The 19,779-nt window shown below is 45.0% G+C and overlaps 1 protein-coding gene across 1 annotated transcript in view; it reads right to left on the bottom strand.

Annotated features, from left to right (window-relative positions):
* COL21A1 (collagen type XXI alpha 1 chain) overlaps positions 1 to 19,779 on the bottom strand; it is a 1,372,657-nt gene that overhangs the window by 454,429 nt on the left and 898,449 nt on the right. Inside the window, exons 14-15 of the mRNA XM_069606149.1 lie at positions 15,611 to 15,664; positions 10,253 to 10,306 (exon numbers count right to left, since the gene is read on the bottom strand). Of these exons, the coding sequence (XP_069462250.1) occupies positions 10,253 to 10,306; positions 15,611 to 15,664 (108 nt within the window). The remainder of the gene's footprint in view (positions 1 to 10,252; positions 10,307 to 15,610; positions 15,665 to 19,779) is intronic.

Consider the following 19,779-nt stretch of genomic DNA (forward strand, 5'->3'; position numbering starts at 1 on the left):
ACTTATAAAAACCTATTAAATTGACAGAGAGCCAGCCAATCTGGTAGCTAGTAACGTGGGCTTGAACCACCGGTAAGAGCCCCTGTTCCAAGCTGCCTGACGGCCGGCTCTCCCCACCACAATCTACCACCCCACTGTGCTTTCCATTTCTTTTTTCTTACCCCTCTCCCCCCTACTTACCTTATTTCAGCCACGGCGAGTGCCGCCGTTGCATTCACTCCTTCTCTTCGCCTCCCACACGCCGCCATCAAAAGGTAAGGGGGGCTCCGTAACACAAAATGCTAATGGAAATGTTGGAGCATCTTACTGAGTGTGTCTACTTTATTGAGAAATGTAAAGTAGACAGAGTCTGTAAGATTATTTCTTTTACTTCCATTTTTTTTACTGTGAAAGTTACTTCCTAAGGAACTTTTTTTTTTTTTTGCAGGTGAGGTCAGAAAGTAAGGTGGGGAGGGACATGAGGGAAGAAGCAACAACCATTAATATGGAAGGGCAGGTGGACAGGGGAAGATATTGCGTGTGTGTTGCATCTAAGGTAAGGGGCCGTGTTTCTCATGCTCTTTGATTACAGCTTCAAAAGCACTTTGAAATTGCTCCCCCCTGCAGAGTGGTGTGTTGCAGTATATACAGAGGACTGTTGTCTTCAAAAGATATGGATCAACAGCCTCTATTTTACTGCTTGCAATGTAGCTGGTGGGATTGTGTGTTCCACAGAGGTAGGCTGTGTGGTTACAGTATTGGTTGAGGAATATGAGGTGGAGGAAGACTGCCTACTACTTGCTAAAAAAGGAACCATCTTTCTGAGAGCATTACGCTGGTTGGATTGGGTGTGGCGGTGCATGGAGGTCGTCCCATAGGAGTACTGTCCAGGTAGTCTGCGAATGAGTACAACATTGCCCTCAGTCCATTTCTATTAGGCAGCTTTAGCCTTTGGTACATTCCCAAGAGTGGTAAAGAACTACCACACCCATGATTCTCTCTGGGTGCTAGATCTAGGCACTTCCTCTAACTCATCTTCTTGGTCCTCTTCATTGTTTTTGGAAGTACTGCACTTTTTTTGTTGTGTAGATCCTCCAGCGGGATGTGGCGGTGGTGGTGGCTCTTGGGGAGGAGTGATGGCAATAACTGATGCTTTTAAAAAAAAAAATAGCAGTTTTGCTAATATTCTTCCAAGTATGTGCTCTGTACTAGATTGTTAATGGATAATGAGGAAGAATAAGTGTAGGAGCTGTGCAAGGGTACATTTTGAGCTTGAAGGTTGCTAGATAAGCAGAAAGTGCAGTTCTGAACTGTCCACTAAGTACAGACTGAATCGAGAAGTGTGGACACCTTAATCAACACGCACCATGTTGCACGTGCGTGATATCACGTGACACTGTCCTGAAAGTCTGCGATGATGTTAGATGTCCACGTACGTCGACAGACGCAAATACAGTAGAAAAAGTTTCAATAAGTGTATAGAAGTGTTAAAAATGATGCTAGACGGTGGGGAATGGCAGAGTTTTAAGGTGAAATTTGTAAATTGAACACAAAATGTTGCTATATTCGGGTAAGTATGATATCAGTAAGTTGTAGGAAATTAGCATGCACTGGTAAAAACCCATGAAATTCACTGAAAAAACGTAGTTAAACAGACATTATGGGTAAGTTGCACTAATAAAAAGCTATTAAATTCAATGAAAAAACTTTAATAAAGGGATGTTATGGTTACAAGTAAAACCGAAAGCCAAGCAACCATAATTCGCACTACCGTGTACTGCTAAGACTAACACCCAGGACATCAAAGATGACATCACAAATGTCATTGATAACATCACTGATAACATCACATGTGAAATTAATTTTGATGAAAAGTCCCTACAAGTGGTTGTGTTTATAATGTTGGTAAGAACATTTGGGGGGCTGGCTATATGGATTAGCACATCATTCATCATCCACATTTTAGCAAAGGTCTGAATTTTAACTGGGGCCAAGGGTGTGAGACTCATATGTGTGACTCAAGGGTTTGAGTCTCAGGATGAATCTAAATAAATGACAATGTTTGGAATGCACTGAGCACATGCTATCCTTGAAAATAATTACTTTGCTCCATGATACCACAATTGTGGGCTGAGTTGCATTGAAAAATAAAACTAACATGAAACTAACATACTAATTTACCTTACCTATTTAACATATAACAGATTCTCATACTAACATATAGTTCAAACCAGTCCATGATTTAAACTTGGTGCAGATTGATGGAAATGCATGGTGAAATAAACTAAATGTGCAGGCTTAAAGCTGTGCTCTGCCTTTTGTGAGATCCGTTCCGCTAAAGTCATTGCATTGTTTCAGAGCAGGAAGCACGGATGAATGTAACATTTCTCTTCAGCACTGCAGTTTGAATCTCCTCAAAGGCACACAAGAAATCACATGTTTTTCTAATGGGATGATTTGGCAAGGGGAGGTTCTCTTTGAATGACACGTGGGTTTTAGAAAAAGGCTTGAAGCAGAGAGGGCTGGGTCATTCACTCACTCACTAGCAAAGGTAGCAGAAGTGCTGGCAGAGAGGGATGGTTCCTGGGCAGACTGAATATTCAGTGTCCTTAGAAGAGCTGCAGTCTCACGCACCCTTTTCTGTGGATGATCCTGAGCGGCGCGACAAGTAGAAGGGCTGAATCTGCGAATATCACCAGCTGAATCTAGTTAATTATGCTGTAATTGTGGAACACGTTAAAGTGGATGTTTGATACCAGGTAGCGTAGGTTAAATACGTAATTTCATTTTTAGGCACTGCATAATATCTTTTGAAATGTGTATGCAAAGCTGTGTTCATATTTCTCTAAGTTGTGATACGATTCAGAGTGACAGAGGTTCTGCCAGGTTTGTTGCGAAATTCAAGGCCAATTACAGGCAGAACTCTGGACATTATTGCAGATAGAAGGCTGAAATCCATTGTAGGAGAAACTTCTCTTATGTTTGATTTACAACGTGGGTTCATATATCATTTTGTGTAACTTGCATATTCCTAGTTTCTGATAAAGAATAACAATTTGAAAAGGTTATTTAGTCTCAGTGTATTTATTCTGCACTCAGTCTCCTTATGTTGGCATGCATAGAGATGCAAAACGTGCAGTAAGGAAAATATAAAAGTAAAGTTAGTCACTATAATTTGTTTTACTCTGAGAAGCTGAATGAGTGTTTTGTATTTCATTTGCATGATCAATGTATTTTGAAACACAGACAAAAGGGCATAATGTGGTACTGTACATTAGATACCACAGGAGGGCACGAGTTAACTATTCAGTATTTGTTCACCGTTAGTAACCCTGGTCAAATAAGTATTAGGCAGCATTTTGAAGCTAGTCTCACCACTAAAAAGACACCCCAATACGTTTACTGCGATATACCACCCAAGAGCTAAAATACCACTATACCACAATGTACCACAAAATACCACAAGATACTAAATATAGGCCAAAAAGATCTCTAACACACTGCAGACTTTTTGGACTAACACTTCCATCAGCACTAACAAACATAGCCAATAGTGAGGAGTAATGGGAATTGTAGTTCAAAGCATCTGGAGAGCCACTGGTTGCAGACCCATGGTCAAGGAAGTGCAACCTGTTGTGCTGCAGTGCACTTGAAATTATTTCTCATTTAGTATTGTGATTGACAGGGACACTTGTGTTGCAATGACGTCCTTACGAATTACGACTACTCTCCTGCTCCTTTTTTGTTCAGTGTTTACCATGAGAATCCTGTACTTTGTTTGAATTGTTTCAACAGCATAGCCATCAGCCCTGGAGGTTTCCATTGTGGAGCAACGATCAGTTGCCCACTCGTGAACAAGACTGCACAGTAGATATCTTTTCTTTGCTTTGAGATTGACTTTGTGCTCCTGACAATACAGCTTTATCTTGCTCTTTTGTTATTTTATGGGGCTGTTTTGAAAATTATATGTGTAACAAAATCCTGTTAGGTTGGCTCTGTTTGGTTGGCTCTGATGCTTGTTACTGAGGTTCATGTTGTTGGGGTGCACCACTGTATGCGCTGTTATCCACTTTGCTACTCCACCCTGTGCTCATTTGTTGTAGTGGAGTGCAGAAGGCAGAGTTCCTTGGGGTCCCGGTGGGTAATATAAAAAAGAAATTCTTGGTGACTGTGCAGACGTTTTTTTTAGTTATGAAAAACATGATCTCTGTGTTAATTGCATAATGCATAGTTTGTTTTCTTCTCTGTTCCTGGGGATGCCCTCTTCCTAATCGTTTTTTGGCCTGCCATTCCCGTCTATAAATGGGTCTGTGTCTCCTTGTATTCCAAATACACTCTGCTCCTAAATAGGGATCCCAACATGCTCTTGTGTTGATTTATGCTCAGATGGGACTAATGGTAGAGTGCAGGTGATCGCATGCAATGGTCACATCCCTGTAAGTGGAGCCTGCTTCTTGGTCGAGTAGGTTTGTGATTTTGCATACAGTAGTGCCTGCTACTGGTGCTGTGTATGCTTGCTTCTCCTGATGTTTGAGTTCACTGTCCTTCTTGATCAGATTTCCCTGAAATGGCTGTTTTCCTGTTCAGTATAATGTTTTATTTATGTATTTATTGGTTATTTATAATGCACCTATGCACAAGTGTTTCGAGGTGCAACAAGACAAGAGGGTGTGGGAACATAAAGAAAAAAGAAGCAGTAATGATCTTAATAGGACTTGTGATATTAAGAATATTCAAGTGCAATAATGAGAAGTGCAGGGGAGAGGGGAAGGGGGAAGTGCAGGTCAGGAAGGCAGGGCCCATCAGAGGGTGGGTGTCAGAGGAGGCCAGGTGGACAAAGGAGGCCAGATGTACAGGGCCGGGGAAAAGCAGAGATCTAAGTGCAAGTTAAGGGGCTGAACGGGCTCCAAGGGAAGGCCCAACCAGGCAAGTGCAGGCGAGGGACCCATGAGGGCAAGTGCAGGATGAAGGGTGGTCAGGGGAGACCAGGTGCAGGGGTAGACTGGACTGGGGAGGGCTGGTGCCCTTCGACGCTGAGGGAACCAAGTAAGCCGTCTAGGGCAGTGGCGACATTAGCAGGGGAGGGGAGGGGAGGGGGAAGGAAGAAGAGAAAAGGAAGGTATTGAGGAGTTTCCAGAACTTTAGGAGATCTAGCTCAAGTCTGAGAGGGGCAGGGAGCCTGTCCCAGAGGGAGGCACCTGCAGAGGAGAGAGATCTCCCCCCACCTCTCTGCTTAGAAAAATGTCTGATCAGCAGAGAGTTAGAGCTAGAAGACCCAAAGGCTCTAGCAGGGCGGCATTTATGGAGAGAGAGTTGGATGTAGCGTGGTATCAGGCCACAGAAAGGCCTGTGGATGATGCAGAGGGTCTTGATCTTGATACTCACAGCAACCGGATGCCAGTGAAGAGATTTAAGGGATGGAGAGATGCAGTGCCTGGGTTTGAGTCCAAGGATACATTTTTGAGTCCTGTTCTGGACGAGTTGAAGGAGGCGAAGGGAAGAGTTAGGCAGATTGAAAAAGAGGCTGTTGTAGTAATAAGGCGTGGAGACATTGAGTTTCTGGTGGAAGGTGAGGAAAGGGAGAATGCATCTGAGGAGGTGAAGCTGAAAGTGGGCCTTCTTGGCCAGGTCCATCTTGTGAGGAGCAAAGGAGAGAGAGGAGTTGAAGATGACACCAACACTTTTTGCCTCATAGGAGGGTCAGGGGAGGGGCTCCCTGGAGGGTGGCTAGAGTGTGGGTGTGAAAGAGGGGGCAGGGGTCCCAATGAGAAGGATCTCAGTCTTACTGGTATTTAGGCAGAGATCTTTAGCAGTGCACCATGCCTGAATAGCAGGCAGGCACTCAGGAATGGGAGAGGAAGAGGAGGGCAGCTTGAAAGATAGCTGCGTGTCATCCGCATTGCACTGGCAACTAGGAAAGAAGGTGGAGATCAAGTGGGCTAGAGGGGTCAGGTAGATATTGAAAAGCCAGTGTGAGAGCATAGATCTTTGCGGGACACAACAGGTGGAAAGTCAGATGGTGGAGAGAAAAGAGCCCAGTTGAACCTGGGAAGGTTGGTCCAAAAGGAAGGAGGTCCACCAGTCCAGAGCCAGGTCCATGATGCCAAGGGCATCACAGAGCCGATTTATCAGATTGGCATGTTTGATCTTATCAAAGGCAGAGGAAAGGTTTAGAAGGATGGGAACAGAAGGAGAGCTGGAATCTTAGTTAGAGAGAAGGTATTCATGGTTGTTCAGCAGCGCAATTTCCATGCCTCTGGCAGCTCTGAAACCAGAGTGGTGGTCATGCAGACAACCAACAGATTTAGTGTGTTGGATGAGCTGGGAGATGGCCAGCTACTCTCAGAGTTTGTCCAGGAAGGGGAGGGGGTGGTGATGGAAATAGGGTGGTAGTTTGCCAGACAGGAAACAACGGCAGAAGGTGTTTTGAGGAGAGAGTGCACAAAGGAGTGCTTGAGGAGTGAGGGGAAGGATCCAGTGGCAAAGGAGTGATTACATAAATCAACCAAGGCTGGAGCAAGGGAGACATTGTTGTCCTTGAAAGTTCTGTAGGAGTAGGGGAGCACCTGTTTAGACGAGACTTTCATAGAGTGGACCTGCATGGAAACCTCATCAGGTGTTACGGGAGAAAAGGATGGCAGTAAGAGGAAAGGGGAGATGGTGGCCATGGGAGGCCTGAGAGCAGGTGAGGGAGAAGGTGTGGAGTAGAGGAGAGTGAGTACAGGATTTCATGACTTTTAGAAATGAAGTAAGAGGCCAGAGAAGTTCAGAGAGCTAGGGAAAGCAGAGGATAAGTAGAGACTGCAGTAGTTCATCTCTGTTTTTAATGGCTGCAGAGGTGCAGGCTTGGATATAGACCCTCTTCTTGGAGCAGATGGAGAGTCTGTATTGCCTTTAGAGTAGGTGGCAGGCCAGTTTGTCAGTGTAAGAGCTCGAAGCCTGCCACTTCCGCTCAACTGCTCTGTACTTTGCTTTCAGAGCGGTGAGGTCGGAGTCATACCAGGCGTGGCACTTGGAGGCAGGTTTCATGCATATCCTAATGGCAGGGGTACGGATGTCCAAAGTGTGGCAGGTGGATGGTTGAAGGTTAGTAAGGGCTGTGTCAGAGTGAAAGACAGCAGAGAGGGTATGAGGGTGTGTGAAGGTGGTGGCAAAAGTTGCAAATTACACTTGCTTCATAGGTTGAATGACAGAGAAGGAGGCTGGCAGCGCAGTAGGTGGTTTAGCCAAGGGATGCAGGTAGTCCAAGTGAGAGGACAGGAGTGAATGATCAGACCAGTAGAGGAGTAGTGATAGGGTTGGAGATGGGGATTTCTGAAGAGATGAGAGAATCCACGGTGTGTCCATCTTAATGCTTTGCACCAGAAAGAACAATGGAGAGGGAAAGAGAGTCACAGAGGTTGTGGAAGAGCCCAGTGGCCATGTCAGAGGAGTTGAGGTGAATATTGAAGTCTCCAAGGAGGAGAAGCTTGGGGGAGGAGGCCAGGAGGGAAGAGTTGAGGTCAGCCCATTCAGAGAGGAAGTGCAGGACCTGACCAGGGAGCCAGTAGATGTTGACCTGAGTGAGAGAGAGGCCAGGAGGATACCAAGCATGCAGGCTAGGCATTTGAAAGAATAATAGGCCTGTGTGGGTATGATAGTAGCAGGGACCCACTTAGGTAACATAAGGGCCACTCCGTCCCCGGTCCGGTTAAGCCTGGATTTGGAGAGAATCTTGTAGCCCTCAGGCAGGAGAGTGTCACATCTTGGGACAGAGTTGGCAGTGAACCAGGTCTCAGTGAGGGGGAGGACATCTAGGTCGAAGTATTCAAGGAGGTGACGGATGTGAGATGAGTGTTTGACGGCAGAGCAAGAGTTGAGGGTAGCTAAGTAGAGCAGGTAGCCACTTTTTAAGGTCTTCTGAAGAGGGGTAGAGGAATGTAGTGAACCCATCGCAGGTGACACAGGGGTCAGAGGGGTGGCAGAAAGCGCAGTGGCAGGAGAAGAGAGGAAGTTCATGAGAGATGGGAGACACCTATCAAGAAGGAGGAAGTTGGGTAGAGAGCCCTGGGCATGCCAGTGCCATTTAGGTAGACATTAATGATGACCCTAGAGGACAGGAAGGATGCTAATCATGTAGTTTTTCCAGTGCCATAGTGGTTTGTATGTCTCTGAAAACTCTGTTATATGTCTAGTGTTGTATATGGCTGGAAAGGGTACTTTGTTTGCATGATTTCCAGAGTGTAGAGAAAGTTGTATTTTCCCCTCTATTAGTGAGTACTGGATTTTGGCTGGTGGTATGATTAGGGATGGCATGTGCTGCGGTGATGTAGCACTGGATATCCCTGTTCAGTTATGGACCCCCGATGTAGTCTTTCCTGTTGTTTCATCTCTTCTTCCTGTTCTCTTTTCCTTAGTGTGAGGTCCTATTCAACCTCTGTCATTAGCTCTGTTTTCATCCTGTTGTTGCTTTCGTTGAAATGCCTTCCTGTCTGGTGACTTATTGTTTTGTGTGGGATTGATACCTTGAAGGTTTCCAGCTGTCTATTACGTATCAGTTGCAATCCATTGAGTAATGAGTCACCACTAATATACCTGTCCAAATCTGACTATGTTGCCATGTCATCGCCCATTAGGTGTGCCACATTAGATGCTGAGCAGTGCTTCTGTCCAACAGTCTAGGTTCTTCAGGAGCACTTTGACTCCCCAGGGAATGTAGTGGTCAGGGGTTGATTTGTCGGGAAAGATAGAAGTGTTGTTATGTGTTTTACAAATATGGAGACGCTAGTAGTTGCATTTGCATTCAATGTTCTCTCTGTAGCTGGTGTAGCCTGGCTGAACTAGAAATGCGTGGTGAGGGCACGAGTGAGCTCTGTAGAGGTGAGAAGATATGAGGGGCTGAAGTGTATATGTCCCAGGAGGCTTAAAGGTACCCCTCACTGCTTCTTAAAAATCCTAGCGAATTGATCAGACCGATGTGTGTAGAATGACTAGTAGGTACCAATAGGCTGGTGTTTTGCATTATGAATGACTTGATTGCTGTAGGTGTGATGTAATAACAGGGGAACAGGAGAAGCAAGAGTGATGGGAAGAAGGGCAATTGGGAGACTGATAGAGAGTACAATCACGCACGAGTGAGGACTACTTGCTGGTATAAGTGAGAGTGAGAAGAATGGTGTGGGGTGGGTCAGAGATCTATGCAATGGGTGATTATGAAACCCCTTCCAAGAAACAAATCTCTTTTGTCAGCAGAAGCGAGTCCTGATATCAAGAACAGTGATCCCAGCTGAAGCAAAATGCAGAAATCACATATAACCCCAATCAATGTTTACTGCAAATGACAAAACCAGAAACCACATTTCGCACCAACTAATGCAGCCAGATGAGGATACTTCTTGAATTAGTTCTAACACTCAGCAATATCAAAATCAAGCAGCTGGAGACAATTGGGGAATCCCCTTTAAATCACTGCTATATATCCAGCTGGTGATAATTCTGTAAATAGCTTTAAACACACATCAATGCAGCCAGCTGGGGATCATCCAGGAAGCTGTGTTTGCCCACTGACCTACAGACAGCTGGAACTAATTCGGAAAAGGCTTTAACACACAGTAGTATGGCCAGATGGAGACAAGAGAAAACAGCTTTAACTCGCTGCAACACAGGCAGCGGAAAATAATTAAAAAAACACAACAGGCGCAATAGTCAGCTTAATGTCTTCCAAAGACAGCTTAAATGTCTTCCAAAGGTATGTTTTAAAACACAGCAACGTAGCCAGCTGGGGATAATTAGGAAAATCTCTGTAAAGGAAGCCAATGTCCACATATCATTGTGTATTCACTATGAAATGATCATAAAGCAGCTGTTGCCGTTGGCCATGCTATGCCCTAACAAGCAGCAACAGGCAATGAAAATGCCCTTTAGGTCTGTCGATATGGACACACAGGACAGTTGGGGAGGATCTAAGAGCAGGGTGAGGAGGTCTCTGTGGACTGCTAGCAATCCACCAGTCGCAACCTTCCCCAGTAGCTAAGATGGCTTCCTAATGTACTCCCAATGTCCCTGGAGCAACTCACTTTCAAAGGTGCTCCTGTTGTGAAATTGCACAATTTCCCAGTCAGATTACCCCCTAAAATGTGAAATGAACCCACACCTTACTGCTGGAAGGGAAGACCCCCGCCAACCTGGGCTTGCACCAAAGCAGATACACATGAACTCCAGACACCTAAAGGAGTGGTAGTTGAGGAGTGCAGACATGCCCATGAGTAATGCTTCCAGCACAAGATGTACTTACCGAATGTCCCGGCCGACCAGAAGAGCCCAGACTTCCTTTTTCTCCTTTTGCTCCCTAGCAGTAGTAGAAATATGAAAGGCAAACGTATTATTGTAAAGTAAACGTTCAATCAGTGACAGTGACTTCATTTCTGTAAAATGGTTATAAGTACTCAAGCCCAATGCCGCAAATCTTCATGAAATGTTTGAGACCAAAAGAGGACAAGGAAGACCTTCCATTCGTACTCTGAGAAAGAGTCAAACCAAATTCCTTGGAGTGGAAATGGCTCTTTACCGCTTGGAGAAATTCCCAGCCACCAGAGATGCTCCAGAATGAAATCCCGGAGCTCAGCCTGGCGTCCCACACCCAGTGTTACACCTGCTGTCTCTTCCTGTAACTCGGGAGAAGCCACAGATGATGGGACCCTTGCAAGAAGACCGCACACATTCCCAAAGTCCTGGAGCAACGTTTATGTTAGCTTCTTCCTCACTGAACGTTTCTGACAACAGTATCCAAAGCCATGGAAGCAAACATCCCCCGACACTGTGCCCTGTAATATTCATGTTTGCATATGTGCAAGTCTAATACAGAAGGCCACATTCCTGACCACACTAAAGCCCATGGTCGGTCAGGACGCATGAACTGATGCGTTAGTATTAATCAGTGCCCGTGTTCTTACTGGGTGCGCAGTGTTGAGGCTTTGTGATTTTACCACAATTGCCTTTCCCTATAGACTTTTGTTGATGGCTATGTTGAAAGGTGTCCCCATTGACCTTAGTTATAACTGGTATACCCATTGTTCTCAATGTGCCTTTTATTGTAAACTACAGTACCAATGTTTCTGCATTCTATTATTTTCTATCTAGTATTTTGGTCTAATTATCTGAAAGGTTTGCTTTTTCTGTATGAGCTTGGCTTGGACCCTACATGCACTGTTCTTTAATTACATTTCTAATGGATTGGTGGTTCCTCCTCAGATTAAGCTGTGAGTTCATCTCACGCTGCCCAATGGGTACACATGGCTACCTTTAGGGAGTTTGGATACAGTACACCCTCCTGAGGTTTCCTTGGCCAGTTGGTTGTGGGAGGTTTACTATATCACCTTATTGAGTTTGGCTACACTCCTCTACCCTACCAGAGAAATTCCTAAAGGCGCTTATCTGACTTCAAAAAAGGACATAGATTTAGTTATATTCTGGCTATTTTCTGAGATCCAAATCTGCAGTTCAAAGCCACCCACAGCCATGCTATTGGCTTAAGTAGATTCATATTGAACCCAAATATATGGCCCCCATTGTGGGGTGTCTTAAGGCTGTCCTAGACTGGCAAGAGGGTGTGCCAGTACATTGCCGGATATGTAGGAGCATATATTGTTTATGAGGAAAAAGTTTTGACTGAGAATCTGTTGACCTGAATGCAACACTGTAGTGGAATAATATTGCATAACATATCACCACTTGGCGTGAGGTAAAAGTGGCCAAGAACATCAAACATCTCTAATTGATCTAAGTGATAGGAACCTATGCAAGTCTGCAGTGGTTCTTCAGAGGGTTAGGGTGGGAGAAAAGCATGGATGATTCATGGCTCTCAGCAGAACCCCTTACATTGTCCACCATTAAAAGAGGGTAAAGACAAAAGAGGGTGTAGAGTTATTAAAACAATGACAACCAAGGTGAAACCAAATGGTACACAAAAGCAAACATTGAAGCCACATACGAATGGAATGACAACTGAATTCTATAAAATCTGAATAAGAAGACATTTTCGGTTAAAAAAGTACATACATGCAATGTAAGACACACTTAAAAAATAACATGACTGGCAAAGGAAGTATTTATTAGATGATTCCATATATGAACACATATTTAGATTTGTTATTTGGAATACACGTATTTACACAGTGATGTTCAATTACATAATTTCATGATATAAACATACACATTCATATATCTAAAAATGCGGACATAAGAGTCTGACTAAGGCCTAGAAAGATGATGAAAGGACAATACATACCATTGTTCAACACAACAGGTTGCGCATCCACATAATCAGTATCAAAACAAACACCACAGACAGGTAGGCATCTAAGCCATCTGTTTCGTTGCTAGTTTTGCCAATTCCTAAAGGTTTGTTGTAGCAATAACATGAGAGGAATGTTAAGGTTTTATGAATGCAATGTATTGGCATCTATAGCCATCCACTTTCGGCTGCTAATATTCTGACCCATTGCTTGTATCTGCATATCAAAGCCTAGTGGCTGCCAGCCTGCTTCCATGGATCAGGCTGCCAGCCTGCTTCCATGGATCAGGCTGCCAGCCTGCTTCCATGGATCAGGCTGCCAGCCTGCTGCTTCCTTGGATCAGGCTGCCAGCCTGCTGCTTCCATGGATCAGGCTGCCAGCCTGCTGCTTCCATGGATCAGGCTGCCAGCCTGCTGCTTCCATGGATCACAGAGCACAGCATCCCCTGCACCAGGTGATTCTCCCCGCAAGGGCCGACTACTGAACGCTGAGTCAGAGACGACATTGTTAACAAAGTAGATAACTGATACTCCTGTACACGTGTGGCACTTTGACACTGACTCTATGTTTAGGCGACACAGTGTGATGCATAAGCAGGTGATGATGGCAAGTATCTTTATTCACTAGCCTGATTAGTCAGCATATGCGTATTCCAACTTCTGAAATTCCTACACATATCCCTGACCCCTGATGAAGACTGGCCCATGCTGAAGAGCCACCTGGAGAATGTGCTAGCTTCTCTAGGAGACTACTTAGACTAGGAACATGGTTTCCAACATAAATAACCAACTTGTATTATTGTGCCAATTAAATGCCAGTAGGGCAGGCAGCCTTTCTGTTACAATGATAAGCTCTGTTAATGCGAGTCCTGCTAATTTTTGTGTTCAACCTTAAGCGACAACACAAGGTGCACTTGAATATTTGGTATGTATAAGATACACATTGATAGGGCTGGAAAATACTTTGGTATTCCATAACTGTGTGACGTGTAATATTTAAAATGTGTACTTGCAGCTGGAAACATGTATAATGCCATTGTTGAAAGGCATGTGCATTACAAGTAGCATCATGGAGATACTGTATATTTTCATGTTATGTATACTTATTTACACCGTGTGTGCTGACGTGCAGGGGTGGGGTGTGTATACATACAGGGGGCAGTGGAGGGGTGGGGGTGGACACATACAGGGGTCAGCGGAGGGGTGGGGGAGTGCACATATAGAGAGGGCAGCAGAGAGGTGCACACATACAGGGGGCAGTGGAGGGGTGGGGGTGGACACATAAAGGGGGCAGCGGAGGGGTGTGGGGTGGACACATACAGTGGGCAACGGAAGGGTGGGGGTGCATACATACAGGTTGCAGTGGAGGGGTGGACACATACAGGGGGCAGTGGAGGGGTGGGGGGTGCACACATACAGGGGCAGCGGAGCGGTGGGGGGTGTACACTTACAAGGGGCATCAGAGGGGTGGGTGGTGCACACATACAGGGGGCAGTGGAGGGGTGGGGGTGCACACATACAGGGGCAGCGGAGCGGTGGGGGGTGTACACTTACAAGGGGCATCAGAGGGGTGGGTGGTGCACACATACAGGGGGCAGTGGAGGGGTGGACACATACAGGGGCAGAGGAGGGATAGGGGGGTGCACACATACAGGGGGCAGCAGAGGGGTGGGGGGTGCATACATACAGGGGGCAGCAGAGCGGTTTGGTGTGCATACATACGGGGGGCAGTGGAGGGGTGGACATATACAGGGGGCAGTGCAGGGGTGGGGGGTGCATACATACACGGGGCAGTGGAGGAGTGGACACATACAGGGAGTAGTGGAGGTGTGGGGGGTTCATACATACAGGGGCCAGTGGAGGGGTGGACACATACAGGAGGCAGCAGAGGGATGGGGGGCTGCACACATACAGGGGGCAGTCGAGGGGTGGGCACATACAAGGGGCAGTGGAGGGGTGGGGGTGTGCATACATACAGTGGGCAGTGGAGTGGTGGATACATACAGGGGACAGCGGAGGGTTGGGGGGGTGAACACATACAGGGCATAGTGGAGGGGTGGACACATACAGGAGGCAGCGGAGGGGTGGCCACATACACTTGCCAGTGGAGGGGTGGGGGGGTGCATACATACAGGGGGCAGTGGAGGGGTGGACACATACAGGGAGCAGTGGAGGGGTGGGGGGTGTACACATGCAGGGGCAGCGGAGGGGTGCATACATACAGGGGGCAATGGAGGGGTGAGGGGGTGGACACATACAGGGGGCAGCGGAAGGCTGGGGGGGTGCATACAGGGGGCAGCGGAGGGGTGGAGGTGCACATATAGAGGGGCAGCGGAGGGGTGGGGGTTGTACACATACAGGTGACTGGCGTACCGTGGTGGACAGGGGTAGACAGGGCCTTTGTCATGGGCCTAGGTGCAGCTGGACCAGCTCCCGCTTCCCGGTTGCCTTGATTGGCTTAAGAGCCGCAAGCAACCAATGGGAGGGGGAGCAAGGCTAGACCCAGGCAGGAAGGCAGGGATGTAAGAATAGAACGGCCATGTTGGAAGGCCAAAGTTATTGCCAAAGTTACAGGGGTGCCGCGAAAAAAGCCCCAAAAGTGCTCAATGTATGCAGCACAACATCAAATGCTCTGATTGAGCAGATTGCCGACAAGTCAAATTTAAATAAAGGCATATTTGATGTGGAATCCTCGGGTAGAGTTACCGTACAAAGTACATTTTCTAAATTGTGCCAGGCTTACCCCAGCGAGATGTGGATGGTGATGCAGGCAGGGGCAGCCTTGGCAGCATCGTCATGGTCCCAGGAGCAGCTGAAGAGTCCATGATGTGCATGATGTGATACTGGAACATTAGAGAGGTGACAGGGATCACAGGTTGGGGCAATTCATCTTTGCCTACGGTATGGGAATATCACACTGCCTTGAATTTATGAAGCACCCTGAACGCTCATCTCCTTGTCCTTCCTGCTCTCCCAGGCGATCATACATTCTTAGAATGCCCGCGTGTCCTTACCACAGCGGGGCTATGAGCATGGCTCTGCCACACAACCACCATTAGCCACCTGAGGCATCTCCTTCTCAAATGGCCAAGTTGTCAGTGCCAAAGAATTACATTTTACTGCCTCCAACCCACCAAAAAGAGTGATATCTATATCAGAAATAGAGGTGTTTAGAAGCCACGAATAAGGACTCAGTGCGGAGGTAGAATCTGGAGAGGCCAGGCAGAGTCAAATAATCAAAAAAGAGGCACGTAAGGACCAGCACTGCCGGCGAACATGTGAGATGTATTTTATTTGATGGGTAAAGAATAAGGAACAATCAAACCACATGTTTTCCACAAGACGTGGCAAACCACTTGCCTTTTTTCCATAATCTCCTGGTCCACCTGGATCACCCTTCGTCCCCACCTCGCCCTGAAAAACAGAATAGATACAACACAGGGATTAATGGGCACCCTGAAGTGAATCATTTTACATGTTGTTGCCATATTAATCACCAAAGCGTAACATAATATTAAACCACATTATGACAAGTGCGCAAAATCTCTACTGACGCCTGCTCTTTATTGATTCCAAATCATAGAACTGCAAAGAGGAGGCCCCTTTCCAGCGCCAGTAGCACTTCACCTTGGATCAAGTGGACAGTTCCGATGATGTCATTAGAAAGAAGACAATTTCAACAACACTTCCTCTAATTGTGTGAGTGGTAGATATTATTTTAAAATGTGATTCTAAGTATACTTGTACAAGAAAATAATGCATTAATGGTATCACACACACACACATACTCCAATTAATGTATGCCTGTTGACATACTATGCTGCCTTTGCAATCATTAAGGTAGGTAACATGTACATTTATCTGAAGAGACGCCAAACAGTTTAGCTGGCCTTGCTAGCTACAAACACTGGCATGCTTCTTGTGTCAATTTGAATTATTTTCTAGATGAGAACAGAATGTAGGTAGTGCATGAACAGTGGTTTGTGAGGTTTCTGCTGCGAGTGTACTGCAGTGTTGCAACATGCAATCTATACATGTTGCAACTGGAGTCGTGTATATATGGCTCGGTGACTGCGCCGCAGGGACATGGAGACCTCTTCTGGGTGTAGTTGTCATTGTGTTCACTCAGCTCCTTTAAGTTGTCCTGTGTGAGTTCTATATTGAAGACGCTTCCATGGAAAACAAGGGCAATGATTCAATCCCTCTGCACTGAAGGCATCCAACAGGCACCATAGGGTGCTTGCTGATCAAGGGCTCCCATTTATTTCATAATAATATACATACAGCCACACAGTGGCTTTGCATATAACATTTAAATACACAAAATACATATTGTGAGAATGCAATTATTCACATTCTAATATTTAGAATGTCTTTATAAATTTGTTTAAAACAGAATACCTTCTGATAGGTTTGTTAACACTTCCATGCACACACCATAGCACGTGATCATATGGTGTATGAGATGTATGGCATCTCCCACCAACAGCCCACTCCACATCGCCATTGTGTTGTCACAGTCTATCATGTTGTTAAATGCTTTCACGTGCTTCATCCTCAGCTTTCTTAGACTGTTACAGTGGCACATGATGTGTTCTGCAGATTCGATTTCAAACACACCACAAAGTCGGCACCGTCGGTTTGCTCGGATAACGCCCAGTTTAGCGCCTGTTATCTCTAGCACCTCTGAGAAGGTAGTGTCTTACTCTAGCACTGTTTGGGAAGGCCTCAATATACGTCGGTGTCATTTTTCGCTCAAACCAGTTTTGAATGAACTCTCCACTGTTTACGTTTGTTGACAAACGAACAAGATCATCCCCAGGATGCATCATTTTTTCTTTATCAATCTTTTTAAGATGGTTGTGGTTGGTGTTATTTGTTCTTGTTCAAACCATTATAACCATTTGTTATATTTAGCACCCATTTTCCCAAGCGCTCCAAAACCATCGTGATTGCTTATCTTTTTATATGCTTGGAATACATTAACCATTATAGTGCCATTATCCAATCTTCTCATATTCTCATAACTCATGGCTAGTTTATGCTCCACTATATCTGACTCTCGCATCATTTCGAATTCTAATAAATGAAATTCTATTGAGAGCGTTTAGGCATTCTAAATAGCAGGGCTCAAGTAGAGGGTACACGCGGGGAACAGAGTCCACCCACTTTATTCAGACTCAGTCCCCCCTAGCTAAAAGAGAAATATTGATTGTAATCTTTGAATTAATGAATTAAAGCCACCCTCAGAGATCAAACCACAGTCATCCGTGAACAATAACAAGCAACTAAAGGGGAAATATCCCATTTCGGTACTGCAAGTGCCAGGGAAAACACACCTTTTAACGTTTTCAAAAAAACGATTAGATGAAAATATCCTCTCTTGGTTTTGTGTTTGTGTTGATTTTATGCCATTCGTCCTGTTCGATTTGGGTGGTTATGCAAAGCCAATTAAAAGAAATTTGCATATTTCGCCTTGATATGCACATTTCTGGCGATGTCACATCCCATCGCGTTTGTTGATGAGTCCCCCCACTTAAATGTTTAGGACTTGACCCCTGCTAATTAGTGTGCAGAACAATTTTGCCTCAAGCTTGTTTTTAGCGCCACTCTGTGTTTGGGTTCCCAACTTCAACTCCATGTAGCATGCAGGGTACAATCTTAGCTGTGTATAATAACAGAATAGCCTTAAAAGAAGAACCACCTTGATTCCAATTGAAGTGACTCGAGGCATAGGTCCTTTTCATGCAGTTTATCATTGCTTCTTCCCATTGTCTATTCTAGATAAGTTTGTTATCAATCTAGACACCCAGATATTTGTAGCATTCTACTATTTCTATTTAATTTTAGTGAATATCCCAACTCATACGATTTGTTTTTTTGGTTTTTAGTTTACCCATGAATGTCACTATTTTGGTATTACCAATGTTAATGCGCAGACCATTTTTACTTTCATATTTGGTTAATATCTCCTGTTCAGGCTATAAACCCTTTGGGGTATCGTCCAACAACAACCAATCGTCTGCGTATCCAAGCCAGTTTTTCTTAACTAGACGCATATCTGTGCTGTTCGTATCCGCTGCCAGGTCTGCAAGATATAGATTGAAGAGGGTGGATGCTAAGATGCATTCCTGCTAGATGCCTCTCATCATTGGAAACTGATTTGTCAAGCTCCCCTCTTCATCTAATATCACTTTGACCATGGTGTCGGTGTATCATAATCTTATGAGGAATATTCCATGATGCAATTTTGCTCCACAGCCTATTCCTCATGACTGTGTCGAAGGCTGCCCTGAAGTCTATGAAGGATCCATATACTGTGGGATGTTCTAGGCCCTGCCCTGCAACATCACTGTGTGCTGCTTTCATCAAAAAACAACAGAATGGCCGCCGAAAAGCATTATGTGCGCTAAAAATCTCTGAGAAGTGCGCAGGGAAACCTGAAAAATAGGTTGCCAATCCATTTTGCCTGTGTCAGTGGTAGAACCGGAGACCACACTACCAAAACCTGGCATTGGCTGCCCGCAGAGTGAAATGAAATTACTTGAAAAAACAGTGCTGCATTGCCAGGAAAACCCAGAAGTGCTTTAAAATCTGTTTTTCCTTGGCTGTTGAAATTGCAAAATCATGGTTCCCTAACCTCAGGAAAGATCCAACATCCCTGTTGGGTGTTAACCATCACTTTATTTAAAGAATCCACCTAAGCATAATGTCAGGAGAAGCACATTTCATCACAAAAATATCCCCATTCAAAAAGGTGCTTGCCTGGAAAAATATGTCAGAATATGGGCGAAGTGCCGCCACCTGCCTGTGTCAAAGCTGTCATTTACTTATACTGGCAGTTTAAAACTAGTGTCTTAAAATCAAATTGTGGAAAAAAGAGACTTGCCATCAAAAGCAATATAAGTTGCTACAATTCAATCTCTATGTTTTAAAAATACTATAATAAGAGATGTGTGTATATATTTGTGGAAAATGTAAAGTTTATTTAGCAAAAGACAATTTTGAACAAAGTGTTTTACAGTGAACTGAGGCCAACCACACTGGACTTCAAAGGCACATTCCACAGTTTGCTCCAACAAAGGGTGCCTTCCTTTTGCTCTCTGCCCAGGAACTGTCATTTAGATGCGAATGAAAGGAGGAGGGGGTTTGCTCCGCTTCTCTGGAAGAGAGACAATAGGCTTCCTAGACTGAAAGGAAATGCAAATTCGGGTGTCAAAAGAAACCAACTGCCAGCAGCAAGAGAGACGTGGACTGCTCTGGGCCCATCAAACTCTGGGGGCAGGCCCAGACAGATTTGTGTATCTTAGATTACAAGAAAATATCTTTTTGAAAAAGACTCATAGAAAACTGTGAAAAATGTGGAAAAATCTGTAAATTAGAGGTTGTTAATATGAAAATGCTGCTCACCGTTTCAAAACTATTCTGGACTCTGTTCGTAGTTTAGAGACAGGACTACCGAAATTTGGATATTGTAGCAATTGTGATAATGCTAGGAATATGAAAGTTTACAGGATTATGCCCAGATG

The sequence above is a fragment of the Ambystoma mexicanum genome, chromosome 4p, assembly GCF_040938575.1.
Source record: "Ambystoma mexicanum isolate Mex_15411 chromosome 4p, UKY_AmexF1_1, whole genome shotgun sequence".
Classification (NCBI taxonomy): domain Eukaryota; kingdom Metazoa; phylum Chordata; class Amphibia; order Caudata; family Ambystomatidae; genus Ambystoma; species Ambystoma mexicanum.